The 23,222-nt window shown below is 55.9% G+C and overlaps 1 protein-coding gene across 2 annotated transcripts in view; it reads left to right on the forward strand.

The window, feature by feature from the left end:
* The first annotated feature begins 776 nt into the window (after positions 1–776).
* CEP43 (centrosomal protein 43) overlaps positions 777–23,222 on the forward strand; it is a 28,221-nt gene continuing 5,775 nt past the window's right edge. The window contains exons 1-9 of one of the 2 annotated variants that reach the window (XM_066248255.1): positions 777–987; positions 1,394–1,447; positions 5,402–5,456; positions 6,284–6,372; positions 7,056–7,190; positions 9,684–9,767; positions 13,268–13,327; positions 18,042–18,268; positions 21,823–21,935. In XM_066248255.1, coding sequence (XP_066104352.1) covers positions 886–987; positions 1,394–1,447; positions 5,402–5,456; positions 6,284–6,372; positions 7,056–7,190; positions 9,684–9,767; positions 13,268–13,327; positions 18,042–18,268; positions 21,823–21,935 — 919 coding nt within the window. In that variant the 5' untranslated portion in view covers positions 777–885. The remainder of the gene's footprint in view (positions 988–1,393; positions 1,448–5,401; positions 5,457–6,283; positions 6,373–7,055; positions 7,191–9,683; positions 9,768–13,267; positions 13,328–18,041; positions 18,269–21,822; positions 21,936–23,222) is intronic. The other variant, XM_066248256.1, reaches the window with a different exon arrangement.

Here is a 23,222-nt window from a genome sequence, read left to right on the forward strand (position 1 = left end):
TCTATGAATGTGCACGCACTCTGTGACCGTGCACACAAACGCAAGCACATGTATGTATGTGCTCTCGGTAAGCGCGCACACATGCGTGCATGCACACACATTATCGCCCACACCTTGAAAAGTGGGTGTCAGCACGTGTGGCTGAACAAGCAGCACGTCCGTGCACACAGGAAACATTCCAGTCCCTCTAATACCCAGTGTGGCCCCCGTCCCCGCCCCGCGCGCCTCCCGCTCGGCTCTCAGAGCCCCTCAATGTATTTCTGTATGCAGCTGTGTTCACGACGCATCAGCTGCGGCGTCGCCAACCCGCCCGGCGCCCCAACCCCACCCGACAGCCGTGCAACAAGCTTCCGGCTGCGGTCTCCGCCGAGCCAAGGGCAGATGGCCTTGCCACACCGAGGCCACACCTCCGCACCGGAGGCCCCGCCCCGAGGCCCCGCCCCGAGGCCCCGCCCCGAGTCTCCCTTAACCCCTCCCAGGGAGGGGAGCGCCAGAAGGCCGGACTTGCGCCTCGACCCTCAGAGCTCCCGCCTCCGGAAACCCTGGAGCCCCGCTGCTCAGGACCCGCCCTCTAGCCCTACCCCCTGCGGCCCCACCTCCGGCGTCGCTACGAGGCCCCGCCCCGCTCCCCGAGGATCCGCCCCTAGACCGCTCACGCCCGAGGCCCCGCTCTCGCGTCCCTCCGTCCCTAGGCCCCGCCCACACCCGAGGCCCCGCCCACGCCTTCGCCCGCCGCGAGGCCCCGTCCCCAAGGTGAAGTCGGGCTGCACGCCGGCGCGGGGGCGTGGCCACCGCCGGGGGCGTGGCCTCCGCGGCGCTCCGCGCGGGATCTGCGGCGGCCGTTGGCCGTTGGCGCGGCTTGGGCGGTTGTCTTGGAGAAGCAAGATGGCGGCGACGGCGGCCGCAGTGGTGGCCGAGGAGGACACGGAGCTGCGGGACCTGCTGGTGCAGACGCTGGAGAACAGCGGAGTCCTGAACCGCATCAAGGTGAGGCGGGAGGCCGGGCCCGGCCTGGCGCGGCGTGGGGTCGCCGGCCGAGCGTGCGGCCGCAGGGCCTGCGTGGACGGCGGGCGTCACGGAGGGACGCGGGGTGCGTGGGGCTGGACCCCCGGGCGTGATCGGGAGCCGCGGGCGGGTCGGGGCGGGCGGCTTCGGGGTCCCGGCCGCTCCCGGGAGACCCCGGCTGCCCAGATGGCAGCGGCGGCGGGACGCCGGCTCGGCCCGGGGGTGGGCGATCGGGGTGGACGGCGCCTCCCGCCGCGGCGCCCTCGCCCGCACCTGCCCGCGAGCATCACTGTCCGGCCGGGGGGGGCGGCCCCGTGGGACCCGCGTCTGTGCCCGGCCGTGCCGGGAGGACTGCCTGGACGCAGTGTTTCTCCCTCTTCTTTTCCAGGCTGAGCTCCGAGCAGCCGTGTTTCTTGCCCTGGAGGAGCAAGAGAAGGTCGAGGTACGGAATCGACATCTTCTTCTGTGACCGTGTTCGCCTCTGTTGACCCTCCTGATGCCTTGAAAACCACTGGGAAATGCTCCTTATTGCCGAGTGCAGACAGGGGTCATGATGGAACTTGACTGTAGGAAGAGGGTCAGACTGCGCTGTGCGCGGTTCAGAGTTTTGAAACGATGTAAGAGAAGTTGAGGGACCACAGGGACTCTGGGGCCAAGACCAAGGCTTCTCGGGGGACCCTGGCGGTCCCCGGCGGTCCCTGGCGGGTAGCAGGTCGGGGAGGTGTCGGGGGAAACGGCCCCACTCCCAGGATGCAGCGCAGGCCCCGGGCACCTGCAGTGATGCCCGTGCGCGCTGTGAACCCGCCCGGTGGGGACTGCTGTGCGCCTTTCCCCACACTGCCGACACCCCCACCCGCGGGCGGTTTTAAAATCGCGCAGCCTTTCTTCCTGTCGAAAGACCTGCGCCCTTGTCCGCGTTTAAGTCGATGTCGTGTTTTCTGTACCCCGAGTCCTGCCACCGTCCTGAGGGAACGTCCCGGAACTTGTCCACAGGAACCCCTCCATAGCCCTCGTCTTCTGCCTCCTCGGTGACAGACCGCTGTCCTCTGCTGTCCCCTCTTTAGACCCGGATGCTGCTGTGCTTCACCTCTGTGGAGCTCTGCGACTCGGCTCTGCGTTGGTCCAGCGTCAGTTTCCTCTTGGCCGCCTCCTGGTCTGGACCGGTCTGAACCCCATGGTCCATGCTTTGAGAGTCTCGTCTTCCGGCCATACATGGTCTGGAAAGAAAGGTCTTAATGGTCCTTTAATTCAGCAAACTGACTCCCTCGTTTGTGATGCGCGCTCAAAGTCACCCAAGCCGATGCCACTGAGTGGTGGGTACCACCCTAGCGAGGTCCTTCCACCTTCCTCTCCACGGAATGCAGCACCATGAAGTCCTGGCCCTGTGTCCTCCCCCAGACAAAGCTCCCGGGCTGTGCAGGTCTGTGCGCACCTGTGTGCAGTCTCCCCTCCCGCCTTAGGGGAGGGGGCTGGGCCTGGCCGGGCCCTTCTCTGGGCTTGCCCTTTTCTGGGCTTGCCCTCAGGGTACCGTCAGCTCCTCGGTGAGTTGCTGTGTCTCTGCCTCACCCTTGCTGTTGGCTCGTCTCTGGAGCTGGACATGTGTCCCTCTGACGTGTGGTCCACTTTTCACACCAGTCTTTCCCTCTCACAGACCAGTGTTGTGTGACTTACACTGTTTACGTCCCAGTGCTGTCTGACACGGGACATCTTTGAGGCCGTTGCCACTGCACCTGAGTGAGTTCTTCTGCTGCGGTCAAGGAGAGCCCAGCTGAGTACCCCTTAGTTCTGACCTACCAAGGTTACTCTGTGGCACTGGACGTTCTTAATTCCTCCTTCCTTCTGAAAATCTGTTTGACTTTGGGGATGTTTTCTGTTGTTTCCTTTGAGCACTCCTCGGTTTCTCAGCACACTCTCCTGCTCACCCCTGAAACGATGCAGTATTCTGTAGCGGTCATTCTGTGTCCTCTTCCGAGTGACCGTAGCCACGCCAGCAGCTTCAGCCCTGTGTCTTGGGTCTGTGCCGCCCTCCTGAGCTGCAGACCTGTGTGTCACCCCAGCTGCTCGCCTGATCTTAGGCACAGGCTCCAGTCCTCAGCCAAGCAGGAAAGCTGAGCGGCCCTGCTCTCCTTTCCACAGGCCCCGTCTGGTTCTGTCGGGTCTGTACTGAGCCCTCTGAGGAGCTTCTGGCTGCCTCTGCTAGTTCTTTCTCTAGATGGCTTTCCCTCCCGCTGTCCTCTGCTGCCCCTCACACCGTCCTGAAGGCTCTGTCCATGTTGCTCCCGGGTGGCCTGTTCATAGTACAAACTGCAGCTCGCGCTCCATTGTCCTTAACTGTTTCAGTTGACTCACCGTCTTAAAATTTCCTAGGCCAGCCTACTGAGGACCTTGGTGATGTTTACCTTTCTGGGATTTTTTGAGTTTTCTTTACGGATGTATAATTGACCTGTATATATTCAGTATATTTAAAATGTGTAAGTTTAACATTATAACCCACTTATGCATCTGTGGAACAGTCAAGATAGTGAACACTACATGACTCTCCAGTGTCCTCCAGCCCCTGCAGGCGTTTTGTGGCCCCCTCCCCCAGCCTGGGCACCCCAAGTGTGTTCGGCAGCGTGAAAGCTGCAGTCACAGTGTGCACATTCTTCTTTCTGTCTGGTGGCATTTATTCGCATAACGTAAGGTTCGTTCATGGGGCCATCTGTGTTAGGGGGTGGTCCGGTGGGTCCCTGGGCGTTGTTCCGTGTGAACACACATGTGTGTGACGGGGCCGTCTGTGTTAGGGGTGGTCTGGTGGGTTCCTGGGCGGTGTTCCGTGTGAACACACGTGTGTGACCGGTTGGTTGTTCCCTGCAGGTGGATGTTTTTGGGGCCGTCTGTGTTAGGGGGTGGCCCGGTGGGTCCCTGGGCGGTGTTCCGTGTGAACACATGTGTGACGGGTTAGTAATTCCCCTGCAGGTGGATGTTCATGGGGCCGTCTGTGTTAGGGGTGGCCCGGTGGGTCCCTGGGCGGTGTTCCGTGTGAACACACGTGTGTGACGGGGCCGTCTGTGTTAGGGGTGGTCTGGTGGGTTCCTGGGTGGTGTTCCGTGTGAACACACGTGTGTGACCGGTTGGTTGTTCCCTGCAGGTGGATGTTTTTGGGGCCGTCTGTGTTAGGGGGTGGCCCGGTGGGTTCCTGGGCAGTGTTCCGTGTGAACACACGTGTGTGACCGGTTGGTCGTTCCCCTGCAGGTGGATGTTGGGTGGTTTCCAGCTCTCAGCTCGTATAACGAAGGCTGCTGTGGGCATTCGTGTGCGTGTTAGTTGCTGGCGCTGGGCCTTCTCTGCTCTTGAGGAAGCAGCTCGGAGGTGGATAGCGCCGGGAGCATCTTTAACTTGAAACACTCCGACCGCCTTCCAGAGGGGGTCCCGTTTCACACCAGCCAGGTGTGAGGCCGCCACAGTAGCTGTGATCATGTGGACTGCCTAAAGAAGCTCTGATGCACTTTTTCTGTATTTATTCAAATAAACGTCTAATGGCAAGGTGAAGTTGGCCTAAGCACTACGTAAGGTCATTTCACCTATTGCAGATGGACGGGGGACAGCAGGTGTGTAACTGAAGTCCTGTTCGTAGAAACTGGCATAAATGTAGATAGCAAGGTGACAAGGTCACACTTCAGAGAGTTGAAATAATAACCAGTTGTTTGGGTTTTTTTTGTATTTTTCTGAAGTTGGAAACAGGGAGGCAGTCAGACAGACTCCCGCATGCGCCTAACCGGGATCCATCCAGCATGCCCACCAGGGGGTGATGATCTACCCATCTGGGGTATTGCTCTGTTGCATCCAGAGCCATTCTAGCACCTGAGGCAGAGGCCATGGAACCATCCTCAGTGCTCAGGCCAACTTTGCTCCAATGGAGCCTCAGCTGCGGGAGGGGAAGAGAGAGACAGAGAGGAAGGAGAGGGGGAGGGGTGGAGAAGCAGATGGGCGCTTCTCCTGTGTGCCCTGGCTGGGAATTGAACCCGGGACTTCCACAGGCCAGACCAACGCTCTACCACTGAGCCAACCAGCCAGGGCCATAACCAGTTGTTTTTATCATATCAGTAAATTTAATATTACACAGGAGTATTTGAAGATCTGGCTTCTAAAGCCGTTTATTAAGCATTTTATAAAACATTTAAAAACGAATATAAGTCTTCCTTTATGGTTTTGTTTTATTAACTTTGAGATATAATTAAGTAGCATAAAACAGTTCTATTAGTAATCAATACATGTGGAGTGGGGGTAACCATAATTTTATGTGTAACAGTATTTTGCTTACATCTTTGCTGGAAAATTATACTTTAATCCACACTTTGTAGTTGTTCTTATGATAAACACATGACACTTAACAATATTTCATTTTTTTTAACAGAACAAAACTCCTTTAGTCAATGAGAGCCTGAAAAAGTTTTTAAATACAAAAGATGGTAAGATGTTCTGCTTGTTTTTGCTCATTTTGTCCATCTGAATTTTTAAAACTTGACTTCATTTGGGAGAAATCAGGAATTTAAGATTATTTTTTGAAGGTTGTGATTCTTCTAGGTTTTTATTTTAAAGTGGTATTTTTTTGGACGACTATTAAGTTGCTTTAAATATTGGTCACAGGAAATTGTTGGGCAAAACCAGTTTTACTATAATCTGCAGGATACTTTAACCCATTTATGACCTGTCACATTGTGTCACTGACGGTTACTGCCAGGTTGAGGACCCTTGTGAAAAAATGGGAAGACCGGAATTGTCATTACTTAAATGTATTATTCAAAGAAGAATTTGTAATTAAATGGTTTAGACTAGGGGTCGGGAACCTATGGCTCGTGAGCCAGATGTGGCTCTTTTGATGGCTGCATCTGGCTCGCAGACAAATCTTTAATAAATAAAATAATAACATTAAAAATATAAAACATTCTCATGTATTACAATCCATTCATTTCCTACCACTCATGTTCATGGTTGTGGGTGGCTAGAGCCAATCACAACTGTCCTTCAGGACAACACCAAATTTTTATTGGATAATGGGTAACGTACACAGGTCGTTGTATGGCTCTCACGGAATTACATTTTAAAATATGTGGCATTCATGGCTCTCTCAGCCAAAAAGGTTCCCGACCCCTGGTTTGACACTCTTTGTCCCGTTAATTTAGATTCTGCGGGCTCAGTGATGGTGAAGAGGTGAGGTGAGGTGAGGTGAGGTGAGGTGAGGTGAGGTGAGGTGAGGCTCACCAGGACTTGCTCACGTCTCTCTCGCTCTTTGCAGGCCGGCTGGTGGCTAGTCTGGTGGTAGAATTTCTCCAGTTCTTTAATCTTGACTTCACCTTGGCCGTTTTCCAACCTGAAACCAGCACAGTAAGAATGATGGTTTTTCCATCACCGTTGAAATACAAATAAGTTCATAATTATAAGCTGAAAGTTAACAGTATTTGACAATTTGTAGCATCTTTCATTGTGGCAGTTTTTGTCATTGTCTGTTTCTCTTAAACACCATTTGAGCTGTTGGCTGACACCAGGGTCCTGCTTTATTTAACTTGAAAGGACTCTTGTGGTAAAGCGAATGTGTTATGTTGGACTATATCTGTTAATGTAGACTTTGAACATAGGGACTGGTGAAAGCGTACATAATTTTAAAAAATTGACTCTTGCATCTCCCATATGCAAAATTCCAAACAGAAATTTGCTCATGTTGCTGGTGGCATTGTATCTTAAGTGTTTACGTCACACCAAGCAGCTCTGATTCCTGTAGGGAAAAAAAACATTAAAGTTGTGGGTGTTTGAGTCCATTATTCCATTCGTTGGGTGTGTATTGGGGAGTAAGCCTCCGGTAGGCGTGAATGGCCCCTTTCAGACCTCCCTCCTCAGGGGTGTGTGTGTGTGTGTAATTTTAAAAAATGGTCATTTTATTCATTAGAAGAACAGTCTCTGAGTTTAGAGATGTCTTTACATTCTGAAAATACCTTTCTTTAAACTCTGGGAATAATTTTGTTTTCTGTTTGTGCACTTACAGCTTACCTTACACCTTCTTTCTTTCCTAGTTTCAAGGTCTGGAAGGTCGAGAGACCTTAGCCCGGGACTTAGGGATTGTGGAAGCAGAAGGTGCACGGGGCGGACCCCTGTTGTTAGAAGTGCTCAGACGCTGTCAGCAGGAGAGGGGGCCGGCCCTCGGGGAAGTAAGTGCCGCCCTGGGCTCTGTCATCTTTCCGTTTTACCTGTTGGCGGCCGAGTGCGGCCACGCAGGTCCGTATGTACGTAGCGGATCAAGGTTTACGTTTACAGAAAGCTGCTCCCCAAAAACAAAGTGAAACACCTCAGGTTGGATACATGTGCGTTTCAATGGAAATCGGAGCTGTGGACGCGCTGAGGCTGCAGCCACCCCTGTTCTGTGGACCACCCCCCTCTCCCCACTGACGAGTGCCAGCCTCCCCCTCCTCTGTGGGGGTCCGGGAGCTCCTCGTGGGTGTCCAGGGGCTGCGCATGGGGCGCGGTGAGCTAGCGAGGTGCTGAGAGCACTCAACTGAGTGTAGTCCTCGGCTGTTTTAATCATGGGAGCCCCGCCTTACAGGCTAGTCAGTTTTTGAGCTGACTTTTTTAACTAGACCTAGAACGGTTTAAGATGTTGATTTTGCTTAATTTCTGAACATTTCAAAATTTCTGTGTTTTTGATTAGCCATTACCTTTCTCACTGTTGTCCTTCCTTTTTAGAAATACTACTGATGAGGTTCACAGTCTAATTTCTATTTACATACATTAGATTTACAGAAAGATACTGTTCACAGATGTAGACAGCATCCTAAGGGCCCAGAGCGCTGGCTGACTGTGCTTCTAGTCACGGGGTACGGGGCTGGGTGTGAGTCAGGCTGCCTGCTCTGTACCCCATATGGGGAGTCTCAGCTTTCCTGTTAGAACCTCTGAGGGTCTGCAAAGCTTGACCGCGTTCTCATTACATAATATATAGGTTCTTTTTAAATTGAAAGGTAAAATATAGGAAATTCTATGCGCAGAAGGGAAGTGTCATACAACCAAGGCTGGTTCTAAGCACCCTGAGCAGTGCTAGTGGCATGTAGAGCTTCTGTCAGCTCAGCCCTGATGGGAGGGGCGGGCGTGGACGGGGCAGGGCGCCCAGGGAGATGGGAGCCCGTGGGCGTGGACAGGGCACAGGTTGTCATCGCAGCAGCGCGAGCATTCTGACCAGGGTTTGGTGTGCACTTGCTGTGGGGTGGCACTGTGCTGGCTACTGGGGAGTAAGGACACACACCTCTAAGGAGCCCCGAACAGCTGCGATTCCCACTCTCTCCTGACCCAGCCGCTGGCGTGGTACTGACAGCTCCTCCCTCCCCTGGCGCTGACCTCTGCCCCTGACCTCTGACTCTGCCCTTGCCTCTGCTCCCTTCCCGTGTGCTCCTGGGTCCTCCTCGTGAGGGGGGCTGCTTGCCTTCCCGCAGCGCCCCGGGCATAGCTTTGTGCTCTGGAGCCAGGCTGCTTGGGCGCACGTCCCGGCCGCCACCCCTGTGTGCGACCACCTCCAGTCGCCAGCCTCCACGTGCCTTAGGCCCCCGCCTGTCCAGGTGGGGCTGCTGTGAGGGTCACGGGCACCAGTGCACTGGCAGCACTGGAAGGTGCAGGCACTCAGTGGTCGTACGACCACTTGCCATTGTCACTGCTGTGTCCAGTACTGTTACCTTCACTGTAGGGGGACTCCCTGAGTCCTTCCCTCCGGCTGGAGACCGGAATTTCACACTCCGCCCATGACACACCCACCTGGTTAACCCCCCAGAACCTTGGAATCGTGTGTGACAGTGTAACTGTCGTTTTAGTTCCCATAAAGTGGAGGCGACAGGGAAGTCCCTGCTGTGCCCCACCTTCCACACTTCTGTTTCCCTGGTCCCACCCCTCCGACGCCCCGTTCTAGCCCAGGGACCTGCCTGACCCTCGGAGGGCTCCTTCCTGTGCCCGGGGGCTCCGAGGACGCTGGTGCAGTGAGGACCGCAGCTGGGGCCCTGAGAGGGGAGAACAGGGGTCCTGAGAGGGGAAAGTAGGGGTCCTGAGAGGGGAGAGCAGGGGTCCTGAGAGAGGAGAGCAGGGGTCCTGAGAGGGGAGAGCAGGGGTCCTGAGAGAGGAGAGCAGGGGCCCTGAGAGGGGAGAGCAGGGGTCCTGAGAGGGGAGAGCAGGGGTCCTGAGAGAGGAGAGCAGGGGCCCTGAGAGGGGAGAGCAGGGGTCCTGAGAGGGGAGAGCAGGGGTCCTGAGAGGGGAGAGCAGGGGTCCTGAGAGAGGAGAGCAGGGGCTGAGAGGGGAGAGCAAGCCGCTGCCCTTTGAAGAGCGGTGTCTACCCGGCAGCGTGGAGGGCGGCTGTTGGATAAGATTTCTTGAGACGAGTGAGGAGGGCAGCTGGTCCATCGGTGGGAAGAGCGGGTGTCTGCCGAGTCAGGTCGGAGCCCTGGGGGGCGGCAGGGGAGTGGGGTGCACAGAGTGCGGACTGATGGAGTGGAGAACTCAGCAGGTCCAGAAATTAAAGCTAGGGGGACTCTAATAAGGGTGTGTGCGTTAATTAGGGAGAAATCAACGTACCAACCGTGTGTGATTTTAAATGCTAAAGTTCTGCTGAGGTATAGTTAGTACCTTCATGTTGTATGTTTAAATGTTTTAATTTATACTGAATGTTCCAGGGTGCATTAGATCTGACTGATACACGTTCTCCACCGAAGTCACCCCCAGAAGGAAAGGCGAGCACACCCGCGGGGCCCAGTAAGGTGAGTGGGCGGGAGGGCGCAGGGCGGTCTGGGCGGACGCACGCCCGGTCCCTCCGGTCCCCCTCGTCTCGCAGGTGCTGGTCAGTTTGTGGACAGTGCTTTTGTCCTTTGGATGAAGTGTCCATTTAAAAATATTATTTTGCTTTATTGGTAATTTAAAAAATTTTGTGTCATAGAAATAGGGGTAGTAAGTAGCAAAATTGTGGAATGGTTGTACTCATTTGGTACTTTGGACGTTTTTTCCCTTCCTGAACATGTGTTTTATGTTAATGAGCCATTTTGGGGATTTATAAGAAACTGTGTGCTTGGGTAGTATCGGAGTGTGGTCTGAGTTGTTAGAGGCAGGCCTGCTGACCCAGGGATTTGGTGTGGTGGAAAAGTAGATTGGGTGAAACACCTGATTGAAGCCGGGGATGTGGTGCTGATGACAGGAAGGGTGAGGAGGCGGCTGTCAGGAAGCGTGCTGTCCTGGGCCCCGGAGCAGAGCATGCTGTGAACCTGCTGTCTCCCAGGGCTGGGTGTGTGGCGGAGCGTGGGACCGGCCCCTGACTCCAGGCCCCGGGTGGAGCGGTGTCGGGTGCAGCCGGACGTGAGCTGCACGGGGGCCTGCGGGAACCAGGAGAGCGCGGAGGGGCGGCCGCTACATGCTGCCCGGCGCTGTGGGCTGGACACTGGCACGGATGGAGGGGCTCCTGTCTGATGGTGACCCTTTGTGTGGCTTCGCATTAGGAGGGAGAGGAGTCGGACACTTTGTTTCTGGGCGAGCCCTGGCACTGTTGACTCGCCTGCTTTTCCTCCGGCCGGGCCAGCCCTGCTCTCCGGGTGGCTCTCGGGGGGGCTTTTCCAGGTGCTGCTGGGGACAGGTGGCGGAGCACAGGGTCCTGAATATAAATATCGTGAGTCCCTTGAGCGATCGCCAGATAGAAGAGCCTTTGTGAAAAGCTTTGCTTTCTCTGAAATACTGGTTTCAGCGGGGTTAAATTTAACACGTACTCAAAATACTTACTAGTGCCTAGTGTGCTGAGCTATTTGAGAAGTAATTCTTTTCTGTCTTTGGCAAGTAATTATTTTTTAAAACAAATTAGCAATACAGGGAGTCCTCGGGTTACGACAGTTTCAAGTTGACGATGCTGACTCCCATAAAAACTTAAAAAACTGAGACGTGAGTGTTTTGGCTTCTGTCGTTAGTGTCGTAACTGCTGAGTGCGTGGGCGAACTGGTGTGGTTGCGCAGCGGAAGAGCACGCAGTCCAGTGTGCAGTCCATGTTTGTGTCCTTCCCCCTCTCCTGTGGCTGAGCTGTGTTTTCATGTTCCAGCGGTCTGAGGGCAGGGGAGTGACTGAGGTTGGGGGGTGTTTTGACTCACACCGAAGTTCGGGTCATGTCACTGGTCACTGTCGTAGGAACAGAACTGTGTTGTAGCCTGAGGACCCCCGGTGTCTACACATGGTGTGTCTTCAAGATGAAATATTGTCTGTTTTATAGACAATATACTCTTCTCTACATAACATTATTTAAGTTTAAGAAGCATGATGGGAATCTGTTATTTTAGGTTGGTCAGGAAATGCTGCTCTAAACCAGCGAGTTTCAACCCAGGTGCCACAAGAAGTTTGAAACATGTGATACCTCACCATGTAGTCAGGGGCACTGACTTCTTTTCCCTTAGAGCAGTGGTCCCCAACCTTTTTTGGGCCACGGACCGGTTTAATGTCAGAAAATATTTTCACGGACCGGCCTTTAGGGTGGGACGGATAAATGTATCACGAGACCAAGACAAGCGTCAAGAGTGAGTCTTAGACGTATATAACAGAGGGAATCTGGTCATTTTTTAAAAATAAAACATCATTCAGACTTAAATATAAATAAAACAGAAATAATGTATTTATTCTTTCTCTGCGGACCGGTACCAAATGGCCCACGGACCGGTACTGGTCAGGGGGTTGGGGACCACTGCCTTAGATGGTCAAGTAAAAAATGACAACAGCCAACACAGCAGTAGCCTGGTGTGAATGAATCAGAATTATACCTATTTTTTTTGTTAGATTGGCAAAAAAGTACATGTTTTGGTGTGCCACAGTGTCAGTAATTCATTTATGTGCCATGAGATGAGAAAGGTTGGCAGTCACTGTTGTAGACAGTCCCAGAGACGTGGTGGTGGCCTCTGAGGTTGGTGAGAGACAGTGACCACACCTGCAGGCCCCACAGTCCTGGGTCCGCTGGTATCTGGGGGGCTCAGCCCCAGGCACGGTGTGGGCTGTGTGGGGACCGTGTGGGGACCGTGTGGGCTGTGTGGGGACCGTGTGGGGACCGTGTGGGCTGTGTGGGGACCGTGTCTGAAACACCAGCGTCAGGTCCGCTGGTTCCGCACTGCGGGCAGCTCCCCCGGCCCCGAGGGGTCTGGACGTGGTTCCTGCACTGCGGGCAGCTCCCCCGAGGGGTGTGGACGTGGTTCCTGCACTGCGGGCAGCTCCCCCGGCCCCGATGGCTCTGGACGTGGATCCTGCACTGTGGGCGGCTCCCCCGGCCCCGAGGGGTCTGGACGTGGGTTCCTGCACCTCCTGCACTCTCTTCTCGCCGCTTCCTGCTTTCTCAGTGGTCTCCGATTTTCCAGGAGGACACATGCCTTTGGTGCCCCTCCGTCCGGCGTCCATGGGGAGCACAGGGACTCTGGGAAGTGTGGACAGGCACTGGGTCCAGCCCGACCCTTGGGAACCTGCTTTGTGTGCCGAGGAGGGGAGGCAAGGCCAGGGTGGTGCTTAAAGGAAGCCGCCCAGGAGTTCAGGCCTGGCCTTTCCAGGTGCTGCTGCAGGGAGCAGGGAGCGTGCCTGTCCACGCGGTGGGGGAGACCGCCGTGTCCACACAGCGGGGCGAGGTCGCCGCGTCCACGGTGACCAGTAGCTGTTGAATGGAGTATTTAAACATGAGATGAACTACTCTAGGCAGCGAGTTAAGAATACGACCAAAAAAGTAGGTTTCAGGCCCTGGCCGGTTGGCTCAGTGGTAGAGCGTCGGCCTGGCGTGCAGAAGTCCCGGGTTCGATTCACGGCCAGGGCACACAGGAGAAGCATCCATCTGCTTCTCCACCCCTCCCCCTCTCCTTCCTCTCTGTCTCTCTCTTCCCCTCCCGCAGCCGAGGCTCCATTGGAGCAAAGATGGCCCGGGCGCTACGGATGGCTCCTTGGCCTCTGCCCCAGGTGCTAGAGTGGCTCTGGTCGCAACAGAGCGATGCCCCAGAGGAGCAGAGCGTCGCCCCTGGTGGGCGTGCCGGGTGGATCCCGGTCGGGCGCATGCGGGAGTCTGTCTGACTGTCTCTCCCCGTTTCCAGCTTCAGAAAAATAAAAAAAAAAAAAAAAAAAAAAAAAAGGTTTCAAAAAAGAATACGTTAGTTGATATCATTTTTAAGAAATTTTGTAATAAGAACACTTTTTAGTTTGGTTATGAATTAGTTTATTATTAAAGTTTGTGCTTTGTGGTAAAATGTCACTTTATTCCCATGCTCAGATACCAAGGTACACAGGACAAGGTAAGAAGATGACAAGCGGGCAGGAGTCTGGTGCCAAGGTAACACGCGTGAGGGCAGGGCACACGGGGCCCCGGACGCGCAGTGCAGGGCCCAGGTAACACGCGTGAGGGCAGGGCACACGGGGCCCCAGACGCGCAGTGCAGGGCCCAGGTAACACGCGTGAGGGCAGGGCACATGGGGCCCCGGACGCGCAGTGCAGGGCCCAGGTAACACGCGTGAGGGCAGGGCACACGGGGCCCCGGGCGTGCAGTGCAGGGCCCAGGTAACACGCGTGAGGGCAGGGCACACGGGGCCCCGGGCGTGCAGTGCAGGACCCAGGTAACACGCGTGAGGGCAGGGCACACGGGGCCCCGGACGCGCAGTGCAGGGCCCAGGTAACACGCGTGAGGGCAGGGCACACGGGGCCCTGGGTGCGCAGTGCAGGGCCCAGCCTCCCTTCCTTTTCAGACGTCACCTTTGTTCTCTCTGGTGGGACGTGGTAGGCATGGTGGCGTAGAACTGAAGGTGGTTTGACTTTCAGTTTTCATCCAGGTGAAAACATGCTGTTTCATTTTTAAACTATGCTGTCAGTTTTATTTTGAGAATTTCTTGTTGTTTTGGCAACAAAAAGTTGAAAATGCTTATTTTTTTTGAATGGATGGTCATGTACATATTCTTCACATTTTCATTGTTATCTGAGACCAATAGAACATCATACTACTTTCTGATGCGTTCCAGTCGGTAAACAAGAGGCCAGACGTAGTTTCCTTCAGGTTGTTGTGGTCAGCATCTGCGAACCATTGCCCAGTGGTCAGCCCTCAGAGCCCCGGCTCCCAGGGCCGCCTGGTGAGCAGCACGCGGCCCTGACCGCACGTGACCTGACTGCTGCCCGGAAGGTCGGCTTGACACTCCTGGCTGCATCCAACCCAGGACTGGACGTCTGAGCGTTGCGTGTCGGCTGGGCCCCGTGCTGCTGGCCGGGTAGTGTGTGCGAGGAGCTGCTGAGGGCGTCTGTGGCCTGGTTTCGGGGGGACCAGGCTCTCTTGTCACCTGCAGCCGTGACTGGTCGCACAGAGCACAGGAACAGTTTCTCTGGAAACACGTTGAGAAAGGGGTTTAGATTTTTGGGATTCTACAATTCCACCGGGTTTTCTTTCTAGGTGAGTGGATTAAACTTTTAGATGTGCATGTGTGTTACACCTGCAGTAAAGTGACCTTTCTAAATACAGTGCATTAGTCTTGGGTCCAGACTGCCTCTGGCGGGTTAAGGCATGGGCAGGAAGAGAATTTGCATGACTTTTTAAAAACTTTTTTGCAAAACTTGTTTTGGCTTTGATATTTCTTTTTTTGAGCAGTTCAGGGTAAGCCTTTCGTTTGAAAAGCAGGTTTTTTTCCCCCTAGGGTCATAAGACATTCTAGTGATAATGCAGGTGTTTGGCTCTTCAGAGTTTAATCGGTATTTTTTCTGTGAAACTCCTCTCTAGGATGCTAATTTATGTCATCCTAGAGAGGATGGAAATGTGTGTGTGCAGAGGTACTAGCAGAAAGTTAAATACACAGTAAAACTCTCCCATGAAGCTCACTAATCCTGAGAGTCCCTGAGGGGCTTGGGGGGCCGCTATGCAGCGGGCCCCTCACTTCCTGAAGAGACAGTTACTGTCAGTGCCTGTATCTGCCACCGTTGTTCACTGGAAACCCCCCATGAGCTCCCGGGGCCCCGTTTCAGCCCCACGGGTGGTGCTTAAAGCAGCGGACCTGTGGGTTCTGGACACTGGGCGTCCCAGACCAGGGGACGAGCACCTCAGGGGTGGCTGCGGCAGTCCTGGGCTGGTCTCTGCTGCTGTCACGGTCACACAGTGCTCTCTGTGTGTCAGGACACCAGGCCCCCTCGGTGACCCGGTCTGGACACAGAGGCCTCTCCGAGGTGCTGCGGGTAGGACTTGCGCTTGTCTAAACCGCACACTGGGGGCCCCTGGGGGGGGCGCTGAGGTGGGGGCGCTTCTGGTGTCCTGTGGACTCTCCGTGGCTGTGGGCCACACTTCTCTGTTGTAAACATTCTTACCCTTCGCTGAATCAGTTCATTCTGAATTTCAGCACTTGTTCATTCACAGCTAGGGCAGCGGACCTGGTTCCCAACCTGTCTGCGTAGAAGATCAAGACCTGCCTTGAGAGAGGTTTTTAAACAGCTCCCGGACGGACGTCATGATTTGTTGTTGCTCAGAAAATTCAGACCTCCGAAGGAAATTGCTCTTGAAGTTTGGCAGTACTTTTGTTTTTAATCTGCAGATGTGCTGGTCAATCTCTTAGTGTGGGTTTTTTCTTTTTCTCTTTTAAATTAGTATAAGTTACTTGCAATTAAGTTGACTGACTGTTTTAGTTGACCCAGTTTGGCAATGGCCTTTTTGGTAAAAAATAAATAAACCATAGTTATAAAGTAGTGACATATTTCTCTGCAATTTAGAAGTTGACTTTGAGAGCAGCTCCCAAGCAGACATAGCATACATAGAACTGCAGTTTTAAAACAAACTAATGACTATTTTAAAAAATACGTATTGTGTTCAAGATCGTAATGTGCTTCTCCCTGAAACTTGTCTTCCTAAAACTAGTCTTTTTTTCTATAGCAAGAATATTGCTAAAACCAGCCAAAAAAATAACCATGGGTATGTGTCAGTCAGCGAGTTAGGCAGCTTGTTCAAGGACTTGTGTGTGTTGGTGGCGTGAGCTCACGGGAAGAGGGACCTGGCCGGCCAGTTGTCTGCTGTGGCTTGCTTTCCGTCACACTCCCCTCCGTCTCATGCCAGTGACCTTTGAACCTTCGCAGGAGAGTCTGAAGGAAGAAATCAATATTTGGCCCAGAATGTGTTCCAGTGTCACAGGACTCCGGGAATTTGTTTCCAACTGTGTGTGCCTTTGAAAAGATGTGAATCCATTTTTAAAACATTTATGTCGTAAATTACAATCGGCATGAATGTAGTTAAATATATGGGTGATGGTGCTTCTCCTTATTTGAAAATAGATACCAAGAAAACTTAAAGTTGTTAGTAAATTTTTAAAACTCTCTGCTTCTTTGAAAATGTCCTCTGAAACGGATGGTAACTTGGTCTTTTTCCAGAGGGCTCTTTCTGTAATCGTTCATGGGCCTGTGTTCATAGCGTGAGGGTCCGTAACTGTCCAGGGCCTGGACATTGCAGAGCGTGGGCTCTGCTTGCTGTCAGCTGCAGTGCTCACGGCCTCTAATAGAGTGGAAACATGGCCTGGTGGTCCTCATCGCACGCAGCACAGTCTGTGCACGTGCCCGTGGAAACCAGCGTCAGGGCCGGTCACCTCTGACCCCGTGTGACTGCCTGCTCTGTGGCCAGCGTCCCCCTCCCACTCTTCTTCCCAAACCCCAGTGGCCCCGTGACTGGGCCGTGCTGCTCTGCTTCTGTCCTTGAGGAAGCTCATGCTTTTGAACGTGACGTTTCCTAAACGCCTAGTGGGGGCAGAGCCGGACCGTGGTCCCACCGCCTTTCCGGGGTGGGGGCGCTACCCGCACACTCCCCAGCCCCCTTCCACGGCCCCACTCTCTAGGCTGAAGGACGGATCTTGGGAAATGGCCATTTTGAACCCACAAAAACGGCAGTTTTATAAAACTCAACCTAATGGCACAGCATGCAGAGTAAGAGCTTCCCTCGGAATCGGATTGGGCTATTGGCTGACCCCTAACTCCCCAGGGACCGTGGCCAGGGACTGACCTGCCTGTCCGTCTCTTCCCACCTGTGGCCAAACAGAATGTGCCCCATGCCGTAGGGTCGGGGGGCTAAACAATGTGTGGGAGCGTTTGAAGACATTTCATCACGTTAGCTGCTTTTGTTGTTGCTGTTGTGTTGTGTTGTTGTTCTGTTGTTGTGGACACGGCTGGCCTGAGGGGAGAGGACCCTGGAGGACGGGGTGGAGTCAGGCTGGGAGGCAGGCTCACAGAAGACGGGTGTGGTGCTGTTCAGTGCAGCGTCCCCCGGCCACAGGCCCCAAGCCACCGTGCGGGACTCGTGCACATGTGTCCTCGCTCCCTTAGGGGGTGGCTCAGGCGTCACTGGCGGCAGACCTGTCCCTTGGAAGCAGGAGGGCCGAGGGCGTCTTTTGTCCCGGGCTCTGTGCTGGGTGCCGGGTGGGAAACTGCTGATTCTCTTCGTTGTCATTCTAGGCTCATTGTGTGAACTGAGCTTCCTTCTCTGCTTTGCTTCTAATGCCTTCATTTATTTCACATTGAAAACATTAGTTTATGGTGATTGATGAAGCACTGATATTTATGTAAGAGGACATTGAAAAGTTGTTTGTAAACGGAATTGGCAAAAGTGTTTCCATTTGGGGGTGCAAAGGAATGGCATAAACATATATCTTTGGACCTTTCCCCCTCAAAGTCTGGGGCCCTGGAGCCCGGGGACGGACTGAGAAGCGGGGGGTCTCTCACGCCAAGTGCTGCCCCCCAAACCCCTGGGCCACGTGCTCACACACAGAGAGAGATGTGCGTGTGTTGACGGCTCTTTACTTGAACTCTTTTTTTAATTCATTTTTAGAAAGGAGAGAGAGGGAGAGAGAGAGAGAAGGGGGAGGAGCAGGAAGCATCAACTCCCATATGTGCCTTGACCAGGCAAGCCCAGGGTTTCGAACCGGCGACCTCAGCATTTCCAGGTCGACGCTTTATCCACTGCGCCACCACAGGTCAGGCTCCTTGAACTCTTAGTACAGTTTTATTTCACCAAGGAGACCTGTGCTCTTCCCGCCTCTTTCCAGAAGGCCAGCAGTGACTCCAGCCAGAGTGACAAGAGCGTCTCCTCCTCGGAACCGAAGAGCAGGAGCGGTCTTCACTTGCCGGCCCACGAGACCAAGGCCGGGTCCTTCTTACCCAGCAGAAGTCTGGATGGCAAAGAGAAAGCTGGCCTCTGTCCCCCGGAAGACGACCTGGACGGGGACTCATTCTTTGACGATCCCATTCCCAAACCGGAAAAAACTTACGGTTGGTGAGTCAGCTGTTTTTGGGGTTATCAAAACAGACTTAACAGTATGGTTTCTAAATATTTTGTTTACATTTAAAAGATGAGCTACTAAAGGTTCTATACTTATTGAATTCATAAATCTGATTTTGTTGTTAAAGCCTTTTTATTTAACATTTTTCTTTTGATGAGAGAGAGAGAGAGAGAGAGGGAGAGGGAGAGGGAAGGGAGAGAGGGGAGGGGAGAGAGGGAGAGAGAGAAGGGAGAGAAGGGGAGGAGAGAGAGAAGGGGGAGGGAAAGAGGGAGGGAGAGAGGGGTGCAGCAGCAGCTGGCTCTCCCGCTTGGTGCTGATGTCGCTGTGTGCTCACTGCCTGCGGCTTGTGCGCATCCTGACCTGGCATCTAACTGGCAAGCTGGGCGCAGGGACAGCGCTTTATCCACTGAGCCTTTTACGTTGTGATACAGCTCCAGGCTAGGAAACCTCGAAGTTGACGACTTCCGTGGGCAGGAGGGTGCTGAGTGCTGCTCGTGTGCCTGCTGCCCTTTGAGGTGCAAGGAGCAGGAGGGATGGCCGCAGAGCCCGGCCGCTGGGGGCGAGGCCCCTGTAAGGGTCCCAGTGTGTTGTCCCTGGGAGCAGGGCAGTGTGTAGGGGGGTGTCAGAGAGGACAGTGAGGACAGACAGAGAGGACAGTGTGACAGAGAGGACAGTGGGGGGATGTCAGAGCAGGCAGGAGGAGGTGCCAGTGTCTGCCCAGCAGGTGACTGGGCTGCAGCTCTGGGAGGGAAGCAGTGTGGGGGGTGGGCTCAGGCTGGGGTTCGCCCTAGCACGGGGGACCTGACTGTACTCTGAGGGGTGCAGGAGCTGGTCCTCCAGGCATCGTCACGGTCGTGCCGTGAGCCCCAGGCCTGGGCGCAGGTACCAGGCGTGGAGCCTGCAGGGCTGTCCGCGGAGGGGTGGTGTGGAAGTGGGGGGCGGCAGGGGACCAGGCAGCCTTCCGAGGGAGAGTGTGGGATGCGTCGTGGTGCTGCAGGGCCGTGGAGCCGGGCGGTTGCGGGGTTCAGGCTGAGCAGTGTTTCCGGAGGGGAGGAGTGGGATGCGTCGTGGTGCTGCAGGGCCGTGGAGCCGGGCGGTTGCGGGGTTCAGGCTGAGCAGTGTTTCCGGAGGGGAGGAGTGGGATGCGTCGTGGTGCTGCAGGGCCGTGGAGCCGGGCGGTTGCGGGGTTCAGGCTGAGCAGTGTTTCCGGAGGGGAGGAGTGGGATGCGTCGTGGTGCTGCAGGGCCGTGGAGCCGGGCGGTTGCGGGGTTCAGGCTGAGCAGTGTTTCCGGAGGGAGAGTGTGGGATGCGTCGTGGTGCTGCAGGGCCGTGGAGCCGGGCGGTTGCGGGATTCAGGCTGAGCAGTGTTTCCGGAGGGAGAGTGTGGGATGCGTCGTGGTGCTGCAGGGCCGTGGAGCCGGGCGGTTGCGGGGTTCAGGCTGAGCAGTGTTTCCGGAGGGGAGGAGTGGGGCGCAGGGCGGGTCGCACAGCTGGCAGGTGACGGGGAGGCTGCTGTGACTTGCTCAGATTGGGAAGATTGTTGCCAGCAAGGTGAGGGCGGCGGTCACGTGTGGGCCTGGGACTAAGGGAGAGGTCTGGGCGGGACACGCTTGGGACTCAGCAGTTGTGGATACTGTGGAGAGCTGGGAGGGTGGGGGTCACCAAGGCAGTGGGCCCTGCAGCACCCCAAGGCGGCCAGGCGAGGACGGGGTGGGGCTGAGAGGCTGGAGGCACAGGCTGGGCGAGCAGCGCATCGGGGCCTGAGGACCAGCCATTGCGCTCACAGCGCGGAGCTCAGTGATGGCCTCATGACCGGTTTAGTTGGGGTGGGGGAGGCTCTGGGGGGTTAGCTGTGCTCGAGGAGGAACAGGGAGGGCTGCAGCTATTCTTGTGAGCTTCACTTTGAAGGGTGCCGAGGAGTTGGGGGGCTGGGACTGGTGGGGGCTGCGAGCAGCGGGGGAGCGTGTGGACAGGACAGTCCAGTGCTGCAGGGGAGAGCTGGTGTGGGGATGGGGGACGTCTGGGGAGCCGCCAGCCAGCCCCAGAGCTCCGTCTCTGCTGGAAGGTGGTGGGTGTGGGTGTGGGTGTAGGTGCGGGCGGGTGGGTGGGATGGTAGGAGAGTGGAGGAGGGGCGCTGCGATGGGAGGTTGCAGGGGGCAGGGATGAGGGCTGGGGCGTGGGCTGCTCATCTCCCTCAACAATGGCCCTGACTGGGCTGCGGTGTCCCACACAGTGGGCCTGTGCTGCCCCTCGCCCGCATTTCTGCGCTGCCTAAGGGGTTTCTGATAGAGCCGCAGGCAGTGAGGGTGGTGAGGGGGTAGCTGCCCGCAGCGCTGTGGGCCCGCTGGTGCGGCATGCTGCGGGCGCTGTCCCCATCCCCTGTCCCTGTCCCGGGCGCCGTCCCTGTCCTGGGCACTGTTCCTGTCCCGGGCGCCGTCCCTGTCCCCGTCCCTATCCCTGTCCCCGTCCCCGTCCCTGTCCCGGGCGCCGTCCCTGTCCTGGGCACTGTTCCTGTCCCGGGCGCCGTCCCTGTCCCCGTCCCTATCCCTCTCCCCGTCCCCGTCCCTGTCCCGGGCGCCGTCCCTGTCCCTGTCCCTATCCCTGTCCCCGTCCCCGTCCCTATCCCTCTCCCCGTCCCCGTCCCTGTCCTGGGCACTGTCCCTGTCCCCGTCCCTATCCCTGTCCCCGTCCCCGTCCCTATCCCTCTCCCCGTCCCCGTCCCTGTCCCTGTCCCCGTCCCTATCCCTATCCCTGTCCCCGTCCCCGTCCCTATCCCTCTCCCTGTCCCCGTCCCCGTCCCTATCCCTGTCCCCGTCCCTATCCCTATCCCTATCCCCGTCCCCGTCCCTATCCCTCTCCCTGTCCCCGTCCCCGTCCCTATCCCTGTCCCCGTCCCTATCCCTATCCCTGTCCCCGTCCCCGTCCCTATCCCTCTCCCCGTCCCCGTCCCTGTCCCTGTCCCCGTCCCTATCCCTATCCCTCTCCCCGTCCCCATCCCTGTCCCTGTCCCCGTCCCTATCCCTGTCCCTATCCCCGTCCCCGTCCCTATCCCTCTCCCTGTCCCCGTCCCCGTCCCTATCCCTGTCCCCGTCCCTATCCCTCTCCCTGTCCCCGTCCCCGTCCCTATCCCTGTCCCCGTCCCTATCCCTCTCCCTGTCCCCGTCCCCGTCCCTATCCCTGTCCCCGTCCCCGTCCCTGTCCCTCTCCCCGTCCCCGTTCCCGTCCCTCTCCCTGTCCCCGTCCCTATCCCTCTCCCTGTCCCCGTCCCTATCCCTCTCCCCGTCCCCGTCCCTGTCCCTCTCCCTGTCCCCGTCCCTATCCCTCTCCCCGTCCCCGTCCCTGTCCCTGTCCCCGTCCCTATCCCCGTCCCCGTCCCCATCCCCGTCCCTATCCCTGTCCCCGTCCCCGTCCCCGTCCCTATCCCTGTCCCCGTCCCCGTCCCCGTCCCCGTCCCCGTCCCTCCCGGGCGCCGTCCATGCGTCTGCTCGCGCAGCTCCGTTGCGCTGCCTCGTGGGGCGCCCTTACCTGTGCACCTGTGTCTTGTTAGGAGAAGTGAGCCTGGTAAGCCAGGAGGAGGCCTCGTGTCGCTCTCTGATGTCCCCCCCGTAAAGACTGGACTCAGCTCCCTGACTGGAGCCCCCTCCCTGAAAGACTCGGAAGGTGAGTTCCCAGGCCCCTTGTCAGAGGCGCTGAACACTGACGCTCTCTAGCTGGCGGAGTCGTGTGTGAGCATTGCCTGTGTGTGTCAGAAGAATGTGTGTAAACGTCACCGTCCAGAGACATCTCCTGTTGTGTTCTGTTTTCTCATTTCTTTCCAGTGTGGTCTGTATTCTGTTTTTCCTGTGCCGCTAAAGTACTTTTAGGAAATTGACTTTTTAGCTGTCTTTCATATAGAGAGATACATTATAATTTTTAAACCATCTCTCTGTTGAACATTTACACTAACTTGAGTGGGATTTAAATCCATTTTAAAAATGTGTGTCTGCCGCAGTGATTGTGTCAGGGACTTGGGCCGGCTGGTGCTCTGGGCAGCAGACACAGGGTCAAAGACAGCAGGCCGCAGGAGGGGTGCGTGGCTGTGGGAGGGGGCGTGGCCACAGGAGGGTGTGGCCACAGGTGGGCTGGGCCACTGGAGGAGGGCTTGGCCTTGGGCAGAGGGCGTGGCCACAGGAGGAGGGCGTGGCTGCCACCATGGCCCCCCCCCCCCGCCACAGGGCAGGTCCCAGGCATAGAGCCACGTTGATGGAGACGGACTTGTATCCTGTTTCGTAGTAAATAGAGCGTTGAATTAGCAGTGCTTAGAGCTCAAACATGCCTCTTCCGAGAAAGCTTTCTAAAAAGTAGGTGTTTGTTAGGAAATCACAGTGTGATTTTGCATGGTTTGTATCACACGACACACTGTAGGGTGTCCCAGGACAGACAGCAGGTGGCTGTGGCTTCTCTTACCCCCGAGTCACCCGCCGTGTGTCTGGATGTGGCCCACGTCTCCTTCCTTTTTCTTCCTTCCCCTGGCCGTTGTCACTTTCAGTGAAGGGCCCAGGAGGTGGTGATCAGGTCACTGTGGACAATGATTAGGAAGAAGGACTGAGAGAGGACACCGAGCACCAAGGACTGAGGACGTGAGGTCAGGGAGGGAGGTCAGTTTGGAAGATGAGTAGTGATTGCGTTGGTCGGAGGAGAAATAGCACAACTGAGACAGCTGCAGGCCATGCGTTCCTCCCTGGGGACGTCACCCCCACAGAAAGCAACTGGGTGGAAATCCCGTCACTGGTCAAGTTCGGTCAAGGTTGTCCTGTGTGTGGTCACACGGGGATGTGCTGCACCCTGTGAGCTACCGTTACGGTCTGTCATCCTTTGTCTCTTACTTTTAGGTCAGTAAGCTTCTGTCTTAAGGAAGCCCTATTTTGAAAGAAAGTGATGTGTTTTAGAGATGGTCACACTGTAAAT

This window comes from Saccopteryx bilineata, chromosome 12, assembly GCF_036850765.1.
Source record: "Saccopteryx bilineata isolate mSacBil1 chromosome 12, mSacBil1_pri_phased_curated, whole genome shotgun sequence".
In the NCBI taxonomy this organism is placed as follows: domain Eukaryota; kingdom Metazoa; phylum Chordata; class Mammalia; order Chiroptera; family Emballonuridae; genus Saccopteryx; species Saccopteryx bilineata.